The 22,700-nt window shown below is 34.8% G+C and overlaps 1 protein-coding gene across 2 annotated transcripts in view; it reads right to left on the reverse strand.

Annotated features, from left to right (window-relative positions):
- The window catches only part of UHRF2 (ubiquitin like with PHD and ring finger domains 2), a 77,290-nt gene that overhangs the window by 27,893 nt on the left and 26,697 nt on the right, over nt 1-22,700 (reverse strand). For both annotated transcript variants that reach the window (XR_002126476.1, XM_019664742.1), the window contains exons 4-6: nt 14,492-14,710; nt 3,606-3,715; nt 1,030-1,216 (exon numbers count right to left, since the gene is read on the reverse strand). Coding sequence is in view for 1 of the 2 variants with exons in the window: in XM_019664742.1 (XP_019520287.1) it covers nt 1,030-1,216; nt 3,606-3,715; nt 14,492-14,710 (516 nt within the window). In the remaining variant the exon portion in view is untranslated. The remainder of the gene's footprint in view (nt 1-1,029; nt 1,217-3,605; nt 3,716-14,491; nt 14,711-22,700) is intronic.

Raw genomic sequence — 22,700 nt, forward strand, 5'->3', positions numbered from 1 at the left:
TGTGTGTGTGTGTGTGTTGGGGGAGGGGAAGGGGGATGGTGGGGGGAGCCCACAAAAGAATGGAGAACAATCTATTCTTTACAATACCAGCTACCCCATTGTGATGTTAGTGTTTCTGAGTATGTCATCCTTTCAACTTAAAAACCCTCCATGCTAGCAATATGACACACAATTTAAAAAGAAAAAAAACTTCACATGACATTAAAAAGTTCACTATAACTTCGACTGGGCCCATTTTTCCAATCATTTCTTTTTTTGTAGCTAACACTACTCAATAGAAGAAATATAGAGTCTATCAAGTATATCTGACCTTGGTGCCTGGTTCTACTTATTAACCTTACAGCATTAAATACAATAATCCATATAAAGCACTTTGTTAGTGTCTAGTATATATAAAGCACTTAATAGCTATTAACTACTATTATCTAACATAGTGGGTACATGTACAATAACTGGGGGTTAGGAGGAACCATCCACAAAGGCTTCCAAGATAGTCATATTTAAGTGAAAACCTGAAGAATACTAAATATCCTGAAGTCAAGCGAAAAGGAAATGTTTCCAAGAAGAAAATGTGTCAAGTGTAAAAGCCCAGAGACGAGAAAGAACATGACTTATTCACAGAGCTGAAAGATATTTAATCTTGACTAGAGCATAGAAAATTTGGGGAAATGAAAGAGGAAAGGGTAAGAAATATAGCTGGAAAAATCAACTAAAAAATATTATGCAGCATAAGTAAGGCAACATAAAGCCTCTGAAGCAAATGAGTAACACAATCAAATTTGCATTTTTGAAAGAACACAGACTCCGTGTGAGAAGCGACCGGAGGGATTAAATATGGAGCTTAGAGGCTGGTCCAGAAGCTGTTGTAAAGATCAAATAAAGATATCAATGCTAAATAATCATCAGCTATAAAATGTCAAGCACTTTAATATACATTATGTATCTTAAGAAAAATACTTTTAGTGGTTCAAATACCTATTTCACATTCAATTCTTAACATAGTAACAACAAAACACCTGATAATCCTACCAGTATTCCTCTTCAGGGACCTTATCCAAAGGTGGATTTAAGCAGTAAATGTGATAGGCCATGTTACACTCATCACAGAGAAGCTGCATGCTGGGTTCCTGTTTTCCGCCACACACACGACAGGAGCAAGAATGGCAGTTCTTATCTGGGTCTCCACCACAAAAGTCACATTCAGGGTCATTTTTCCCTATTAAGAACAAAATTATAGCATGCCCAGTCTTAAAATCATTTTTATAGCTATGAATAGTATTAAGAAAAATCCATGAAAATAGCATACGTATTTTTTAATGAAGAAAAGGGAACCATAAGGAATAATCAAGTATGGGACTTTATGAATAAATACCTGTGTTTCATTCTAGGTTTATGAATCAAATTTTCAAGGATAAGGCCCAGGCATGTGCCAGTAATAAATCTACCCTCAACCATGAGGATAATGTACTTTAGCCTTAGAAATCTGCACTGACTAGACTCACGGTTCCCCAAATGTGCACGATACCCAGGGACAATGCAGTGACCTCACTGGGAAACCATACCTTAAAATTTCCCAGGAAATACATTACTCTATTGAATAAAGTTGTTTGGACACATCTACTTAATAAATGGAACTATTAGGTACCATCTTTTCTACAGATCCAAACCTTTCCTTGGGTAGGCTGAACTACGAGGGAGAGGCCTGTTAGGAGTTAGCAAGCCCATTTTAGTTCCCATACAAGCTATGCCCCCCAATACTCTCTTTATTAGGATAGAAGTGGCATTTCAAACTCAGCTGATTTTTTATCTTACTTGTCAACTGGTTCAGAACTCTGGCAAATAAGAGGTACCATTTACTGCTCCCTCCTCATCTAAATCCATAAGTGTGACAAAGTGTAAAATTTATGTATGTACACAAAAAGTCTTACAGTAATGTTCATAATACCAAAAGTTAAACTTAAATATCAATCAAAAGAGGAATAGTTGGATAGATTTTTATGAAAAAATGAGGTAACCAGGTATATTAAATTAAAAATTGAAATAGCAGAATAACATTTTTAAACAAAATTGTTTAAATAAATACACAAAGATAAATTATATAGCTAGAGGAAGATGTCTCTAATGACATACATTGTTAGAGTAACAACCTCCTGGGAGTTCTATATTATTTGAATGTATGTAGTTCTATACTATGAATTTCTTACAAATGTACACAATATACTTGTGAGGAAATTTACCATATCAGGGCTGATCTAACAATATAAGGGAAATGGGGAAAAGTATCTGACAAACAAGAGAAGGAGGAAGGAAAAGGCTACCTATTTTAGTACTAACTTTCTGAATAATCATTGCCTATTCTTACTAATGAAGATCACAATTTTGTTTCACTTCCACTAAGTAGCTGTGACAACATATAAGTAATGAAAATATAACAGATCTAAAATGCCAAAGGCATGTTTATTTTATTTTTATTTTTTATTTTTATTTTATTTTTTATTAGTTTCAAGGCATGTTTAGATTTTGGTTTGGAGAGTGATCTGATCAATGGAAATCTGGCTGTGGCTCTGAAATGGTTTCTTTACATGCAAGGTTAAAGTCATAACTATAATGTGATTAGCATTACAGAACAAAAAAGTTCATGCAGGTATACTGAGTGGGAGAAAACAAAAGACACGAGAATAACCTAGTCAATCTTGGTTTTCTACTGGGTTTTACTGAGAAAGACTAAGTCACATTAAATAGGTTTACTCATCAAGTTACCTTTATTCCTAAGATATAACCATACAAGTAGTCATACAGAGTAGGCCTTAAGGTTCTTAATTCAAATCTAGCCATATTAACATTGTAGCCTCAAAAAACTGGAATGACCTAGACTGGTAACGTGGAAGTTTATTTATTGATCTGTTCAAGTTCTTGTGTTGTAATCTTGCACAACTGTGGTAAGAAGAGGTTAGCCAGACCTATTTCGTCTTGAATATTTCTTTTCCAGAATATACCAGACATTGACATGTAGCATAAACTTAATGGATTGCTCACCACAAAATCTTCAGAATTAAGAGAGTATGAGCCACTATAAATTATTTGGAAAGACTGCAAGTGAATCATGAATGAAAAAACCTAGACTCTAGTCCCACTTCTGTGACCAACTAGCTGTACGATATTAAGCAACTGAAATATGTACAATGAAAAGGTAGGGCTACATTCTAATGATTCTGTAAACCTCATTTACTACCTCCCAGACATTCAAGGATCAATCAGCACTACTATTCTCAGGCTATACTGGTATAAAAACAAGTCTCGTTATTAAAAATTAATCTTAGATGGCCACAAAATCACTGAAGTGGGATTTTTATTTGGACAGAAACTATAATAGAGGAAACAGCAAGAAAAATGCCAACATGAGAAAATATTTCTTTGAAAACAAATTTTATCATTTGAGAAAAATCCGTTAGACTGAAAAGGATTTTAAATCAAAACTGCTGTCTTGAAAATAAATTTCTATGGTCTGCAGTTTTATACTTCCTCAAAAGTTATTCCCTGACTAATTAAAATGACAATTATGTACAACATATGTAGTCTAAGCCCATAAAAAAAAAAAGTCATACTTAAAAACTTTCCATCTGCCAATGAAAGAGGATGGGCTCCAGGTTTCTCGATCTTGAAGATTTCATTTACGAATGTTATCTGGCAGTCATTTAATTTTCCTTCAGAACCCCTATTTTAAAAAAAAGGAAGAAAGGTTAACTTCTGCCAGCAAAATCTTACGCAAATAATAATTAAAAGTCAATTTAGAGGGCTGGACATGTGGCTCAGTTGGTTAAGAGCTTGCTCAAGAGTGCGAGCTCTGAGCAACAGGATCGCCGGTTCGATTCCCACATGGACCAGTGAGCTGAGCCTGAGCTGAGCTGCCATTGAGTGGTGAGCCCAACAGGTGACAGGATAGCTCAGCTGGTGAGAGCACATGGTACTAACAACACGGTTGCCTGTTTGAGATGGTGTGCTACATCCACCCGCAACTAAAGACTGAACTCCGCACCTTGAGCTGAGCTGCAGCCCGGTGGCTCAGGGGATAGAGTGTGCACTCTTAACAACAAGGCTGCTGGTTCGAGTCGCGCATGTGATGGTGGCTACGCCCACCTGCAACTAAGACTGAACTCAGCACCTTGAGCTGAGCTGCCACCTGGATGACTCAGTGGATAGAGCCTGTGCTCTTAACAACAAGGCTGCTGGTTCGACTCCCACATGAGATGGTGGCTATGCCCACCTGCAACTAATTGAACACAGCACCTTGAACGACTGGACTTGGAGCTGAGCCTGCTGCGTCCTCCACAACTAAGATTGAAGGACAACAACTTGGCTGTTCCCCTCCCCCAATTTCCCAATAAAATCTTAAAAAAAAGTCAATTTAGAAACTCACTGAATTTTGTTTACAAATTGTGATTACAGTTATTCCAATTCTTTGAATTATTGTTTTCAATAGGGAAAAAAAGTCCAATAGTAATTAGTTAATATTTAAAGTTAAGTGTAACTTTAGTGTAGTATTAAGAAAACTATTTAGAGACATCACTTAAGATTACATGGTAGGAAAACAGCTACTTTGTAAATTTAAGTTAAAGACTAGAAAGAATGATACTTTCAATTAAAATAAAAGAAACATTTTCAATAAATATAGTAAATTTCTAGGTTAAAAAGATGAAATCATTAAAAAGAAAAACCAGTTTGCATGTACTTCTTCAAAGTCTCCTACCATAACTACGGATATGTACATTTCTCCTTTTAATCTGTCAACTTTTGCTTTATATTTTTGAAGCTATGTTATTGGGTACAATTTTTATGAAATGTCTCTATCTCTACTGATGAATTCTGTTTCAAAAGTATACCATTTTTTTGTTAGCATTTGCTTGATGACTTACCATCCTTTTACCTTTTCTTTTAAAACTGTTAATGTCAAATATACACAAATGTATACTTTAACAAAATATAAGATACATATCCTTGTAATCACCAAACACGACAGGAGACAAAACTGCCAACTACTTCAGTCCTTGACATGCTCCCTCCCAAGGGTTACATTTACCTTAATTTTCTTCAATCTTAACCTGTCCACCTCCCTAGGCATATGATGTAGTTTTGCCCGTGCTTTTCAGGAACAAGATAGGGTTACTGTTATTCAACACAGCATTGGAAGTCCTAGCCAGAGCTATCAGGCAAAAGAAATAAAAGGCATCCAAATTGCGAATGAAGAAGTCAAATTGTCACTTTTTGCAGATGACGTGATTCTTTATATAGAAAATCCTAGACTCCACCAAAACACTGTTAGAAACAATAAACAGGGGTGGCCAGGTGGCTCAGTTGGTTAGAGCGTGAGCTCTGAGCAACAGGATTGCCAGTTCCATTCCCACATGGGCCAGTGAGCTGCGCCCTCCGCAACTAAACTAAAAAAGGCAACTGGACTTGGAGCTGAGCTGCGCCCTCCACAACTAAGATTGAAAGACAACAATTTGACTTGGAGCTGATGGGCCCTGGGAAAAACACACTGTTCCCCAATAAAGTTAAATAAAATAAATCTTCCCTAAAAAAAAAACCAACAATAAACAAAGTTGCAGAATACAAAGTCAGTGTACAAAAATCCATTGTATTCATATATACTAACAATGAAATTTCAAAAAAAAAAATTCCATTTGCAATTGCAACAAAAGGAATACCTAGAAATAAACCTAACAGGATGTGAAGGACCTATATACTGAAAACTAAAGACATTATTACAAGAAATTGAAGAAGACACAAAGAAATGAAAAGATACTCAGTGTTTATGAATTGGAAGAATCAACATAGTTGAAATGGCCATACTATCCAAAGCAATATACAAATTTAATGCAATCCTCATCAAAATTCCAAAGGCATTTTTAAAATAAATAAAACAAAAGAAATCATCAGATTTGTATGCAATCACAGAAGACTGTGAATAGTCAAAGCAACCCTAAGAAGAAAGAACAGGGCTAGAGGTATCACACTCCCTAACTTCAATTTATATTACAAAACAACAACAATCAAAACAGCATGAACATTTATCTGTAAAGATATATGTACCCCTATTGGCAGAAAAAAAGACACAGACCAATGGAACAGAACTGAAAACCCAGAAATAAACCCACATATATGTAGGCAGGTAATTTTAGACAAAGGAGCCAAAAACATACAATGGAGAAAAGAAAGCCTCTTCAATAAATGGTGCTGGGAAAATTGGAAAGCCACATGGAAAAGAAATAAACTAGAATTCTATCTGTCACCATATACCAAAATTATCTCAAAATGGATCAGAGACCTCAATATAAGACCTGAAACAATAAAATATATAGAACAAAACATAGGTACTAAACTTACGGACTTTGGGTTCAGAGAGAATTTTATAAATTTGATCTCAAAGGCAAGAGAAATAAAAGCAAAAATAAATGAATGGGACTATATCAAACTAAAAAGCTTCTGCATAGCAAAGAAACTGTCAACAAAACAGAGAGGCAAACAACTGAATAAGAGAAGATATTTGCAAACAACACCTCCAATAAGGGGCTAATATCCAAAATACATAAAGATCTTGTACTATTCAACAACTAAAAACAAACAATCCAATTTAAAAAATGGGCAGAGGATCTGAACAGACACTTATCCCAAGAAAATATACAAATGGCCAACAGATATATGAAAAAATGTTCAACTTCACTAGCTATTAGGGAAACAAATCAAAACCACAATGAGATACCACCTCACACCTGTTAGATTGGCTATATTAACAAGACAAGTAATAACAAGTGCTGGAGAGGTTTGGAGAAAAAGAAACCCACATATGCTGCTGGTGGGAATGTAAATTGGTACAGCCACTATGGAAAACAGTATGGAGGTTCCTCAAAAATTTTAAAATAGAGTTACCATACAACCTAGCAATCTCTCTTCTGGATATCTACCCAAAATATCTGAAAACATTTATCTGTAAAGATAAATGTACCCCGATGTTCATTGCAGCATTAGTCACAGTGACCAAGACATGAAAACAACCAAAGTGTCCTTCGATACATGATTGGAGAAAGAAGATGTGGTACATATACACAATGGAATATTACTCAGTCACAAGAAAAGATGAAGCGCTGCCATTTGTGACAACATGGATGGATCTTGCGATTATCATGCTAAGTGAAGTAAGACAGAAAAAAGTCGAGAGCCATATGATTTCACTCATGTGGGATATTAAACTGAAAACAACAAATGAACAAGACAAACAAAAACTCATAGACATAGACAACAGTTTAGTGATTACCAGAGGATAAGGGGAAGGAAGGGTAGTAGAAGAGGGTAAAGGGCGTCAAATATATGGTGATAGAAGGAGAACTGACTCTGGGTAGTGAATACACAATACAACCTATAGATGATGTATTATAGATTTATACACTTGAAACCTATATAATTTTACCAACCAATGTTACCCCAATAAATTTAATAAACATAAAAAATTTAAAGATACCCTAATCTATAAATTCCCATACTATCTCTTTCTTCCGTGCAATTTGTTAAATTGCAACAAAGTGTTTGCAATTCATTTGTCCTATAGAGTTCCCCACAATCTTGATTTTGATATTTGCGTTCCCAAAGAATAGTTTAAATAGTGTTTTCTGGCGTTTGTATTTCCAGTAAATTGATAGTTGGGTACAGAGTAAAAGCCAGAAATCCTTGGCCCACTGCCTGTTTTTGTAAATAAAGTTTTACTGGAACAAGCTATGCCTACTCATTTACGTATTCTCTATGGCTGGCTTCCTGCTATAGTGGCAGAGAGTTGAGTAGTTTTCACAGAAACCATCTGGCCACCGAAGGTTCAACTATTTACTATCTTGCCCTTTACAAAAAAAATTTTTTTGGGGTCAAACCTTGCTATAAATGCTTAATCAAATCAGGTTCATTTTTTGGTAAAACTATTTATAGGTCTATTTCTCTCAGGAAACACCTCGTTATTTAGTTATCTTTTCCTATAATGACAGCAGCCATAGATGCTCAATGCCTAGATTCACTGGGGATTAGAAAGTGTTGATATTCCAGTTCTATCATTTCATTCTCCTTTATTTGCTGGAATAATTCAATAAAGAGAAACTTGACTTCATGAACTATTTGCTGAGTTAGTGGTATAGTTTATTTAACAAATATAGATTAAATGTTTTCTTAGCAGTTTTTAAAGTAATAGTACCTCTAGCATCCTATATAAGTGACCAATGATTTTCTATATTACTAGGAATTCACATATTTGAAGTGTTTCAATCCACTGTAGTTACTTTCCTTATCGATGTTCAAAATGTCTCATCTTTGACCAATGGGATCTTCCAGGTGACTCCCAAATTTTTCTCACAAGAACTTAGTCTTTATGGGCTTCCTTGCTATTCATAAGACAAGATGTTCCAAGTTCACCTTGTACATTTTCTTACCCCAGCATGGAGTCCTATCTCCAAGGAAGCTTGGTTTCTTTTAGGTGGACATGGTATTTCAAGAACACAACTTAGCACTAGAAAAGCTTACTACAACTGGACTGATCACTGTTTCTAGGCTCTTACAGTAGACAGAACTAAAAATGAAACATACTCATTAATACATGTACAAAATACCTCATGAGTTCATATAAATACTTTCCGAAAATTCAGGACTAAAGAGTAAATAAAAAAAAAACAAAAAACAATTATGTATCTGTTTCTCCTTTTGGCCCCAATTTATTATTTTGGAATTACTTGGTCCATCATATATCCTGTAGTACCCTCTCCTTCCTTTTAAACAGACAGTGATACCACAAAGGTTTTGTAGCTTTCAGTTGTTTATCCCACCAGCTATTTTGGTGTTTGTGGGGAATACCACATCACTGTAAAGAGTTGGTAGATGTTGCCCACAAGTTTTTAGATATTTTAATTTCTCTAGATGTTTTCATAAGGACAGCTAGGGAGATTAAAAATCTATGCTGTTGTCACCTACCTAGAATCCATTCAGTTGTATTTTCACCTTCTGTGACTTCATATTTAAGGAGTCTTTCTTATAAGTAGTATATGGGTTTTGTTTGTTTCAATCTAGTCTGTTGATCTTTTGTCTTTCATTGTAATATTTAGTTCACACACAGTTAATATAATGGCTGGTATATTTGGGTTTCTATCACTTTACTCTGTTTTCTATTTTTATCTACCTTTTTGTTTTATTCTTAATTGCCTTCTTTTGGATTATTCTAATATTTATTATTCCATTTCTACTCTATTCATTTGCAAATATTTTATTTTTAGTGGTTCTTAGGGATTGCACCATGCAAACTTGACAAATCAAACTATTTTAAGTTTTACTTTCACTACTTCATTGATGATTCCAGAATCTCACAGCTTCACTTATCAACCCCATGTATTGCATGGTTGTCATGCATTTTATTCTACACATACTTTAAACTTCACTATTATTGTTTTGAATAATCTATTTGCACTTACTCATATAGTTACCCTTCCTCTGTTCTTAATTCCTTCCTGTATTTCCATGTTTTGTTCTGAGGTCTCCTTTCTTTAGCTTAAAGAACTCCCTTTAAGTATTTCTTTTAGTGCAGGTTTGTTGATATTGAATTCTCTCATATTTGCTTTAACAATGTCTTTATTTTGGCTTCATTTTTGTAGGATATTTTCATTAGAAATGTATTTCTAAGTTGAGAATTTTTTATCAGTGTTTTCAGATGCCATTCCATTGTCTTCTAGTTTACAGTATTTCTGATGAAAACTCAGTCATCTTCCCTTTGTTTTTATCTTGAGTTTTCAACAGCCTTATTATTGTGATATGCCACTGTGTGTTTCTTTTACATTTTATCCTGCTTAGGGTTCACAAAATTTCTTCAACCTAGGCAGATATCTTTTATCAATTTTGGAAAATTCTAGCTATTGTATTTTCAAATATTGTTTTCATCCTACTTTCTCCTTTTGGGAACTATAAATAAATCTAACACACACCTTTTCACCAAGTCCATATATTCATGTCTATTCTGTGTTGTTTTCCATGTTTCAGTTTAAATATTTTTCATTGACTTGCCTTTTAGTTCACTAATACTATCTTCTGCTGTATCTTACCTGCTGTTAAGCCAATCTAACGACGTGTTAGTTTTAGATGCTGAATTTTTTAGTTCTTGAATCTCCATGTGATTATTTTACAAATTCCAATTGTCAGTTGAAATTCTCCATCTTTTCATTATAACAAAGACTGCACACATTAAAAGATGAGGCTACCAAATAAACTATGGCAATAAATTAAAATTTAGATAAAATAATCACTCCTAGAAAATTAAATCCTATTTCAAGAAATAGAAAGCCTGAATAGCCCTATGATCATTACAGAAATTGAATCAGTCAAAAAAAACCTTCCCACAAAGAAAACTCAGCCCCAGAGGACTTTACTGACAAGTTCTACCAAACACTCAAGAAAAGGACACAAAACTACCATACGATAGAAAAATGATATTCCACCAAATTATTTTATAAAACCAGCATAATTTGTGAAGGACAGCTAGGCAGGAAACCTAACATGCAAATTTTACTCATTGACACAAATTCAAAAATCCTAATAATATCATCAAATCAAACCCAGGGAAGCATATCCACAAAATACTTGTATTAAACATTATGGTTATTGGTGAAATTTTGAAATCTTTTTCTTGGACATCAGAGGAAAAAAAGATGCCTGCTATCACCACTTCCTTTCAAGAATGTACTAAAGAGCAGCTGATGAATAAGGAGGAAGAAATCAAAGTAAAGGACAAAACAAAAATGTCATAATTCATGGATGATGATTATAATCATAAAAAATGCTAAGACAGCCTACATGTAAATTTAAAATAGTAAATCTAGTAAGGCTACTGAATCCAAGAGTAAATGTTATCTGTATATCTGTAACAATGAGAAAAATGAAATAAAAATAGAATTTACAGTAACAACAAGTGGTATCTAAGGTTAAATAACCATATATATATGAGCATATATAACATTAGATCTTTGGAGATAATTAAATCAGGTTGAACTATATAACTGCCAACTTTTAAACCTTTGAACCTACAAAAGCATATTTCATATGGTTGAATCTAATAGAAACATGAGAAAAACAAACACATTAAAGACCTAACTGAATGGAGAGAAAATCACAGATGGGTTAGATTCAACACAATACTTTTCAAATCCCCAGTGGTTTTTATGTGGAAATTACCAAGACGACTGGAAAATTCAAATGAAAGTACACAGAACTAAGAAAACAGAATTGAAGAACAAGGTAGGAAGATCTGCTGTCATATTATGAAAGTGTGGAACTGATGTAAGGATACACAAAACAGACCAGTGTTACAGAACAGCAATCAGATGGATGTATCAGATATAATACTAGTTATGAGGTGATACTGAAGGTACATGAGGGAGAAATGGGCTTTTCAATAAACGGTGCTACGAAGAATGCCTATCTATACCGGTATATCAAGGTAAGTCAAACTCTTACCTAACACTGTACACAAAAACCTACTGAAAGCGGATGAAAGACCTAAAGAAAGGCAACACATCACAGGCTTTTGGAAGGTAATAATGGAGACTATCTTTATGCTCTCTGGGTAAGGAAAGGTCCTCCCTCCCTTCTGTACGTTTTACTGAGATATAACTAACATAGCACTGTATAAGTTTAAGGTATACAACATAATAATTTGATATATGTATATATTGACAAATGATTACCACAAAAAGTTTAGTTAACATCCATCACCTCACAAAGTTACAAATTTTTTTCTTGTGATGAGAACTTTTAAGATCTACTCTCTTAGCAACTTTCAAATATACTCGTACAAACAGTATTGTTAACTATAGTCACCATGCTGTACATTATATTCCCATATCTTATATATCTTATAACTGGAAGTTTGTACCTTTTGACACCTGCAATCATTTTGCCCTGCTGACCCCCAGTCCCCAACCCTGAAAGGTTTCTTAAGCAAGACAGAAAGTATAAGGAAAAAATGTTGATAAACTCAACTACTATTCAAACCTAAGGAGAAAAGATAAGTCATCAAATTGGAGAAGATATTTTTCTCCACTTATAACTGAAATGGTCAAGTTCCCACAACTAGAACTCCTAAAAATCAATTAATAACAACCAAACACCAATGTTTGGAACAGGGGCCTCACAAAAGATACCCAAATTGCCAATAAACATAAGGTTCTCAATATCATTAGTTAGGGAAATGCGTATTAAAGCCACAATGATATACTATTTTATTATACATCCACCTGATTAGCAGAAACTCGAGTCTGACAAAGAGTGAATGAGAGAGAATGCCAAGCCATGGGAACTCTCATACTGCTGTGGAAGTACAATCCCGTACAACCACTTACATATTTGGTCCTATCAAAGTTGAAAATACACAGGCTCTACAACGCAACAATGCTAGTTCTAGACAAGATGTGAACTACAAAAACTGATGCACATAAGCACCAGGACACAGATAGAATGTCACGGCAGCACTGTTTATAATAGCCCCAAACTATCAACAGAATAATTTATGCCTTCACTCTGTTTATCCACTATTTCCACTAAGATTTCTAACCATGAGAAATAATTCCCATCCACAAGCCACATTAGTTCCTTTTTGGCTGTGTTCCTAACATGTCTAGTAAAAACTGAAGTGATGGAGAACAATACCTCACAGGACAGTGTATTTTATTGTTGGGATAGCTATTCCATAATTTTTCTCTCTAGTGAGCCAATATTTTCCTGTCTATAATTGCCACTCAATCTTAGTATAACCCCTAAACTCAGGGTGCTTCACTGTACCTCAGAATCACTTGGGGGAACTTTTTTTTTTAATAGCGAGCTATTTTTTAGTGCAGTGCAATGTACTGTTATCGCCTCCTATTGTATACATGTGCTTTTTTGGACTTCTTGCACTCAAGTACCTTACAAGGCTACAATTTATGTAGATGCTTTCTCCTTTTCTTCATGATTTGTATGCATATCAGAATATCAAGTGGCTTGGAAGTCTGTAATTGAGTTACATCCTTAGTCTGGCAACAAAATCACACTTGTGTTTGGATAAAGTCCTGAAACTGTTTTGTAAAATATAAACTATGCTCACCACCTCAAACAACATTCTTTTTATTTTAGGAGTCAGCAAACTTTTTCCATGAAGGGTCACAGAATAAGTAGTTTAGGCTTATAAGCCAGAGTCTCAGTTGCAACCACTCAACAATGCTGCTGAGTACAAAAACAGCCACAGATAATACATAAATGGATGGGCATTGCTGTGTTCCAGTAACACTTTATTTTCATAAAAACAGGCAGCCAGTAGGCTGTAGTTTACTGACCCCTGCTATATATCATTAACCATGAGCAAATGCTTGATCCCAGATTTGTCACCTTAATGTTATCATAGATATAATATATCCTATATATATATATATATACACATACACATATATATATACACACACATACATATATATATATATATATATATTCCATTGTTATATAAGCATTGTATAAAGTACATAAAATATATATTATAATAACATAGAATAATCCAGTTAACCAGAGCTTGACAGGAGTATTAGTTTGGCTATTTCCCTATGTAAAAGAAAATTATCAAGGTCCTTCTAGAATCTCCAATGCGTAACACAGCAGATATACGCATACTTCTAAGAACTCATTCTAAAGAAAAGAAATTAACAAAAATGCATATATGACGTTGTTTACTTAAACATGATTTCTAATGAAGAACTGGAAACAATTTCACAGGCTTTTTTTTTTTTAACTAGTGACTATTCATCCAATAAACTCTATTCAGAAGAATCGGACTAAGAAAAATGGTGATAATATTTTCCCATGTATAAAAGGGTAATTGTGCAACAATGCATAATACTCTATCACTTGAGGGAAACATCTAAATGTTTTTCTTAAAAGATTAATGATGAAAATACCTGAGTGATTTGGTATTTTGGTGATTTTACCTTTTGAATTCTCTTCATTAAGCTTGTCAAATTCTGTAAGTTGAAGAAAATTACTGTGAACGAAAATTTCAGATAGTCTTACGAGTCCAGTAAACAGCTGGCTAGGTAGACACTTGCAGTTATTACATCAATAGGATCCTCATAGCAACTTGGCTATTGAAATGTTCTTGTATGTTATTTGACTTAATCTATAAGAATCCTGTGAGGTAAGCAAGGATTTCTCTAATAAAACACTCAGTTATTTCCAAGATGCTTTCAAATATACCTCCAGCATTAAAGTAGCTATGGAGATTTAAGGGCCATTCTTAATAAAAAATTCTCAATTTATAAAAAAAAAGATTCTCCTTTGGTATGTAAATTTCCATCTTTCATAGATTCCTCTTTTTTTAAACTAAGAAACATGTGCTTAATACCTCAAAATTACATTACTTGATTAATTAATTAAATGGCATCTGTGAAGAGAATCTTACCCCAAGAAAATATTCGCACGAAGTTCTTTTTTGGTCCTGGAGATTGTCTTCAATGCAGTAATTTCTGCATCAAACCAAAATCCTCTATTACTAGGACTTTCTACATTGTAGTTAACCATTACCACATCACCAATATTTAGTTCATTCCATTTCAAAGTGGTTCTAGCTCGTGGTCGAAGATCCTTCACATTTATTTCTACAGTACCACTTTCTGGGTATCTAAGGAGAGAGAAAGAGAACAATCACAGAACACTGCTTAGGATAACTGCTAAAGAAAGCTAAAATTATATGCAACATATATAAAAACTTAATCATATTATTCTTAATGGCACTTATTCATTCATGATTTTAACTGCCAGGATAAATAATTCTTGATAAAATCTTAATGAGACATTCTTTGCTAGCTTTGGGTGGGGGACGGGGGAGGGGAGAGTATGATTAAGTAAAAAAAAACAAAAAAAATGTTCTTTTTTCCACATTTTCTTAACTCAGTTTAAGAATTACTTTTTAAAAAATATTATTCAATTACAGTTGACATTCAATATTATTTTGTATTAGTTTCAGGTGTACAGCATAGTGGTTAGACATTTATATAATTTACAAGGTGATCCCCATGACTAGTCTAGTACCCACCTGGCACCATACATAGTTATTAGAATATTAAGAATTACTTTAATAGGAGTAGATGCTAAGCTCTTCCTGAATTTGGAACCAGTTTCATTCTGCCATTTGCTTTATGGATACTAAGAACATGAACCCAGTATGATTCAATAGCCTCCATTTTTCCAGTAAAAATAAAATTCTAGCTCTTACAGGTAGCCAGCTCCCTAGTAATGGCAAAAGTAAAACAAAAACACTTCAGAATTTTTTGTGTATCAGAAAGTAGAACCATGTGAAAGAATTCTAACAGAATCTTGTTTTTGTGTTTCTAAAGGTAAACTTAAACCTAAATCTGACCTGAATTTAAAGCTTTAGAAGGTTACACAATGTTAGGCCTAATTTCTAGTACCAGCAGACCAAAGACTGCAATGTAACAGTCTACAATGGTTTCTGTAAAATTAAGACATTTACGTATTTGTTTGGTATTAGAGGGACAAAGAAATGAATATCTGGTTTGTGCTCTTGGAAACCTCTATCAATTGGGCGCAGACTAACCTACTACGGTGGAGGTTCTCCAAGTGTGGTCCCCAGGCCAGCATCATCATCATCATCTGAGAACATGTTAGAAACGCATATTCTTGGGCTCTACTGAGTCAGAAACGCTGGGGATGAGGCCCGGCAATCTATTTTCACAAATCCTCTCAGAAATGCTAAAGCATGCTCAAGTTTGATAACCTATTATGCTATAGGAACACAATAATTAAATATCATACCCTAGTGTGACAGCATTAACAAGGTAGAAACTATGGGAAGAGACCATTAACCCTTAACCAACTTAGTGGCCTCTCAAAATGTGAGCCGGCCTGAAGTTGGAAGCAACTCTAGCAGCTAGCGTTGGTTCTTCTGAATCAAATGAGAACTATGTAAGCCTAGAACTCTCACAGAGTATCTAATTCATTTAGAATAAATGGATATTAATCCTTGTTGGGATCTTTAATTAATTAAGCAATTAATCAAGTCACTACAATTTTTAGTTAATTGAAAAAAAAAATCTCAGGATTAGCAAGGGGTCCATTTTATCCTCTAAGTGCCACAATTCCTTTCTACCTAAGCCTTCCAAATAACCATGCAACCTTTGCTCAGAAAGTGAGTGGTGAGGGGGCGGCTTTAACCCTAAAAAAAGCCATTCTGTCTCCACATAGCTTTGACACAGAGAACAGAAGACACCTAATACTGGATCAAAGATAAGCTTTGGAACTCATCCTATGCCATTTCTTCATGGAAATGAAGAAATCTATACACTGTCTCCAGAAAGACCTAATACTTGACAATCTAAGTGTCCCTGCCATCCTCAATCTTCTCTCCCAAACAAAAATATTTTTAAATGAATTCCTTCAACTTACATGACAAGGTTTTGAATCTTATTCTGGTGTCTTCACTCAAAACATGTTCTATTTTTCAGCCTACCTGGGTTTAAATTCTCTTTTCAGCTCTTGCTACTGTGTATCCTTGGGAAAGTTACTAATCTTCTCTGTGGAGGTTTCACATGTAAAATGTACCTAATGGTAAGTAACTGTATCTCATATGGTTGTTCTGAGAACTAAAATGAGAAGACTTGTAAAGTGCTTAAAACAGTAGATGAGGGGTAAGTAAATGTCAGTTGTTAATATTTTGTCATTATCACAGAAATAATCCTAAAGAAAGAAACTAAAAAGTACAAAGTCATGTCTATGGTTCTACTCTTTTCCCATTTGAATTCCATTTTTAATGGTCAAACCTAAATTTACAGTCATGTTGTTTCACACTGATTTGGTAAGAAAATAACCAACATTTTCCCAGCCTATAAAGCAAAAAAGTTAATCTTGATCTCTTTAGGGTTTTTCTAATTCTGTGAATCTGTTCCCTGCCTAATATTCTTAAGGCCACATAGGATAAAAAACTATTCTTTTAGATGAGATTCCTTCCTCAATTGTAATGTGAAAATTATATTTTGACATCCTATTATCATGTATTTCTGTATTTAATACAGTGAAAAAACATTTCAATGGCAAAAATATTCTCCATTCATTTGCCTGTTTGCAAAAATTAGATACCAAAAATGGAAATATTTTGAACAAAGTAGAAAACTTAAAAGTTTTAAAAATTATATGTAAAATCAAGTTTATTGGCGATAAGGCACAAGAAATCGTTTCATACATCAGAGCAAGGGAATTTAAGTTCTGTTTGCCCTGGAACTAAATTTTAGCAATTTAAAACACAATTATATTGTACGCTTATATTTAGTACGATTTCAAATCGGTTAGAGTATATGTACACATACTCTAAGTGTCTCTAGTAATTCTGTAAAAGGTAAGTCATGAAAATAAAACATTTTTCTAATCCTAGCCAAAGAGATGTTAAGTCAATTGCTATGTAAAAAAACACGGAAGGGGCACATAAACTACACTTACCAAAATCCTATATCCAACTACATTTCTAACACAGATATCTCAGAAGACCTGAAATTCAAGATATCCAAGATGGAATTCCCCCATCCCATAATCTGCTGATGCTCAACAGTCTCTAAAGCAGAGGTTCTCAACCTTCCTAATGCCGCGACCCCTTAATACAGTTCCTCATGTTGTGGTGACCCCCAACCATAAAATTATTTTCGTTGCTACTCTATAACTGTAATTTTGCTAGTTATGAATCATAATGTAAATATCTTTCTGTTTTCCGATGATCTTAGGCGACCCCTGTGAAAGGGTCGTTCGTCCCCCAAAGGGGTCACAACCCACAGGTTGAGAACTGCTGCTCTAAAGGGAACTTTGCATACTCCCAGAAACTTGAGGAGTTATCCCCAATTCCTCATATCTCCACCCAGTTACTAAGTCCTTCTTGTGCTACACCTTTAACACTTCTTTAACGTAACTATACTTAAGTGAAGAATTCCGTTTCTGTTTCTACTGTTAAGGCCCAACACATCTCCCTGTTTTTAGGATCACACCTTATAGTCCATATCATACTTTTGCCAAAGATTCTAAAACACAGATGTACCTAAAATATTTTGTGACGTTTGATTAACAATATGTTTATAGGCTGTGGGAAAAAGATATTCTCATACATTACTGATGGGAACACAACAGTGATACGGTCCCCTTGTAGAGAGAATTAGGCAACAGCTAGAAAAACTGTGTTTATATTTACCTTCTATTTAAGGAATTCCACTTCTAGGAATCCATCCCAAACATTAATAACAAAAATCCCCATGAAAAGACAAATACACAAGGCTGTTTATAGCTGCACTATCTGTAATATGTCCAGAAACAACCAAATGTCCACAATATGAAACCATTTAAAATAACATATGATACCATTATATAATGGAATATTATGCTTCTATAACAAAGGAATATGATTATCTGCTATGAAGTAATATATATGGATAGATACGTTAACTCAAAAAAAGCAATATGCAAACGTTTATAGTGTGCTTTTTACCTAAAGTGTATGGAAATACAAATATACAAGTATACCATATTTTGCCATGTATAATGTACACCCACGTTTTTGGACCAAACTTTCAGGGAAATGGAATTAGTACTACCCATGTATACTGCACATCCTTATCTTTCCCTCACAAATTTGGGCAAAAATATGCATATTATATACGGCAAAATACGGTACATACACACTTGCATATGTACACATACAAATATATGTGTGAGTATATAATTATACACACAGTTATATTTTGAAACACAGAGACAAACCCAAACTAATAAATACAGTTATTATTAACAAATATGGTAGGAGGAACCCGGATGGCCACTGTTTCTCTTAACGTACCTTGATTTGGAGATTTATCTGTAGAATGGAGATTTACCTATAGAACCATGTAGTGTTTCATATAATTATAAAACATAATTAGCAAAATATGAGAAACACTTAAAAATCAAAAGCAAAAGAAACAAAAAAGTACACAACTGGTGGCTTAACTACACAGAGAACTATTACAAGTGACTTGAAAATACACATTAATTATACATTTCTAATGCAGTTATTTCCTTAGAACATAAAGTAAACAAAACAAAAAAAAATTTTTTCAGTAATCATGTTGTTTGCAATATTAGTACTACTCGTCTGAAATCACCATGAGTAGGATAAAGCAAATCAATGGTGTTTTTATTAGGAACCACGATTTTCAAGATAAGGTAAAAAAAAGTAAATAGAAGATTAAATTATTGCCCTTTAACTCCATATTTAATTGGAAATAAATAATATAAACCTATGATGTGTTTCAGTATTTCCTAGCTGTGTCCAATAAGAAGACCTAGAAACACGATCAAACAAGTATCAATGAGCAGCCCAGACTATATGCTCTAAGTAACATCTCTAACTAAAAAGAACTAGGTAGGGCTCATTAAAGAAATGGCTGAATCCAAACCTGGGCAGGAAATAAGAAAACAGCTTGGAACATCCTGTTGTACCTGAATGCAAAGTAGCCCTTAAAAAACCATTATGTCAGGTTCAACTTGAAGGAGCTTTCACAGACCAGAGATAGGACAACTTGGGCACCAAAAAGAACTGAGTTACATTACAAGTGTTAAAATCTAATAGTTCACAATGATACTTAAAAGTAAAAATCTCACTGGCCAACCTCTGGAGGGTGCTAGGAAACTTACTCATTCTGGACACTGAAAAAGTTCAAGAACCAATCTTTTATCCTACCTTTCAAATATGAACCAACTGGTTATTTATGAAAGAATAATAGTTTATCAATGAAGACAATGAGGTATCATCATTTTTACAACACTAAATGAAACGGTGGACCTAGATTAACGGCTGCTAAAACCATTAAAAGCTGGTAGCAAATTTCATAACAGATGGATTGGGCTGACAACTCTTGAAATCTTACCACAAAAGAGAAGCAGGCATTACGTGCCTCCCAACGCCATACAATAGGTAAGTAAACACCATCTCTCAACTAGTCTTATTAAATAATATACTCTGGATGCAATCAAACCTCTAGATGTAAGTATAAGCGTTAAGGAAACTAACATAAACAGAGGAACGTATTACATACCATTCCAGGAATGTAATCAGTGAAGTGCAGACGATGGGAAAACTGAATAAACTGTCACTTGCCTTGTACGAATAGCAAAGAAAAAAAAAAAAGTAGGGGGGAATCTGTAGGTTGAGACGTAACCTATCAACTAAATATAATGGGTGGATCTTGTTTTTGATCCTCATTTGAACAAGGAAGTCTGAACATGGACTGGCTATTTGATATTAAGGAATCATTATGAATTTTATGTTAGTTTTTTTTGTTTTTTGTTTTAATGTGTTAGTGTCCCCAAGCCTATCCTCAGGTTCAGTGATTTGCTAGAACTCACAGGACTCATTTTCACAGGGCAGCACATAGTTGGTCCCATGGCTACGATTTACTAGTGACAGGATACAAAGCAAAATCAGCAAAGGAAAAAGGCACATGAGGCGAAGTCCAGAGGAAACTAGGTGCAAACTCAAAGAATCCTCCCAGTGGAGTCATATAAAACACGCTTAATTCCTCCAGCAAAAAGTTATAACAACATATGTAAATATTATCTATCAGGGATGTACAAAGAACACCCAAGATTTTTTTAGGGACCGGTCACATAAACTGCCCAGCACATACCAAAATTCCAGACTCTCAGAAGCAGGTGTTCAGCATAAACCATATTGTTTACACAAACAGTTTAGGCACAGTGAGCCATTCTTATCAGGGAATGAGGCAAATTCTCCTGAAAGACAAGTTCCCAAACACCAGCTAAAGATCAACCACACAAAGACCTTTTAAAAAATAGCAGTTTCAGGTCTAATATGTTAGCTCTTTTCTACACTTTAAGAAGAATGCTTTTAGATCTTTTGTTAGTTGAATGCTCTGAGAAGATGTCAAGGTGAAGATGAGCCTGTGGAAGACATGGAGAAAAAAATAGGGCTAGGTAGCAAAAACCCTTAGACCCTGATGCTGCTCTGTCACTTTGAAAGGAGAGGCAAGAGGGTTGAGCATGAAAAGCATGCAAGTGTGGTCCAAGTCTGGCACAGTCTTGGCCAGTCCAATGGTGAGCTCTAGTGCAGAGACTGACCATAGGGTCCTACATGGAACAGAAATCGCCAGGCCCTACAACTGCTGCCATACCTAGTCACTGGCTGTAGAATGCCAGAAAAAGAGTGTGGCCTTGCCTCAAACACTGGCAGATCTCAAAAGTGCTATGACTAAAAGTTATCAGCTAATTGCATTCATTCCTTGCGGCTGGTCTACAGGTTCTTGAAGGGAGTTCTGAGCAGCACACCCACCACAGCTGCTGAGGCCATATGTAAGGCCATTTCTGGTTGAAATCGTATAAGGTTTGGGACTGGCTTCAAAATAATCTGGTGGTGCTTGAGGATGCTGATATAGATTAAACAAGATTGGCCAGGAGTTTACAATGGCTGAAGCTAGGTGATGGGTTCACCATAGTCTTCTGTCATACTCTGCATAAATTAAAGATTTTTACAAAAATAAAATGCTTTGTGGTTCAAGGCAAAATCCAAACAAAAGGCTCCTTCTACTTTCTGAAGTATTTTTCCTGTATGTGTATAAAATTCAAAAAGTTAACCATCAAAGCTTATGAGGACAAGCAGCCTCCTGCCCCAGCCCACTACACTCCTGACTCCTGTTTCCTAGGTGCAACCATTTTAATTCTTAGCTATATTTCTTTTATTTACCTCCATATTTTTAAGTAACCCACTTAGACTTCGCTTTTTAAACTGTTATTCTACCCATCCCTCATGTACAGTTCATTTGCCTGTAGCCTCTTCCTCATAACTGCTAAAACAAGGCACTGTTCTAAGGGTTTAACAACTCTTAGTACAGAGGTAGGTGTTATTCTATCCCTATTATACAGATGAGGCATAGAAGTAAAATAAGTTGTGACAGCAGTAAGCAGACATGATTCAAACTGATCTGGCTCTAGACTATATTTTTCTTATAATGAATGCTGATTTTTTCTTGCTCTTAAACAAACTGTAAAAACCAGCATTAAAAAAAAAAGTTTACATGTTGACTAAATATTCACAGCTAAATAATCAAGTATGTTTTAATTAACGTCTTCTCCCACAGCTTTGAGTGCTTAACTTTCTTTTTAGTTCCTACTTGGTTAGCTTTCTATGTACTTAGTATTATCTCCCTTCTGCCACAGTTGTAAAACTCCTCTGTGTTCAGACATTTCAGGAACTCATCTTTTGGGCTTCAAGACATCCCTTTTAGAGACCTCTGTCCTATCCTAACCTGAAGAGCTTGCTCTGTAGGCCTAGACCTGTTTCACAGCTGTCATGATGGGCTCTCCTTTCATTACTTCCTATGTTGAATCCCATTTCCCAAATACTATGCCCTCCCCTCTTTCTTGGTCTAAATCTTGAGTAGGGTGGGAGTGGTTAAAATGCTCTTTCATATAAACTAACCAATCTTCTTGTTCTCAGTTTTATTCCACATTCCTACCTCCAAGGTACCTGGTGAGTCCAAGGCCTGAGCCTCCCAAAGATCCAATGTCATTTTACTTGCTTGTTGTTGGCTTCAAATCCTTAGGTTTCAGCTTTCTCTGGCCTG

This window comes from Hipposideros armiger, unplaced genomic scaffold, assembly GCF_001890085.2.
Source record: "Hipposideros armiger isolate ML-2016 unplaced genomic scaffold, ASM189008v1 scaffold_429, whole genome shotgun sequence".
Classification (NCBI taxonomy): Eukaryota; Metazoa; Chordata; class Mammalia; order Chiroptera; family Hipposideridae; genus Hipposideros; species Hipposideros armiger.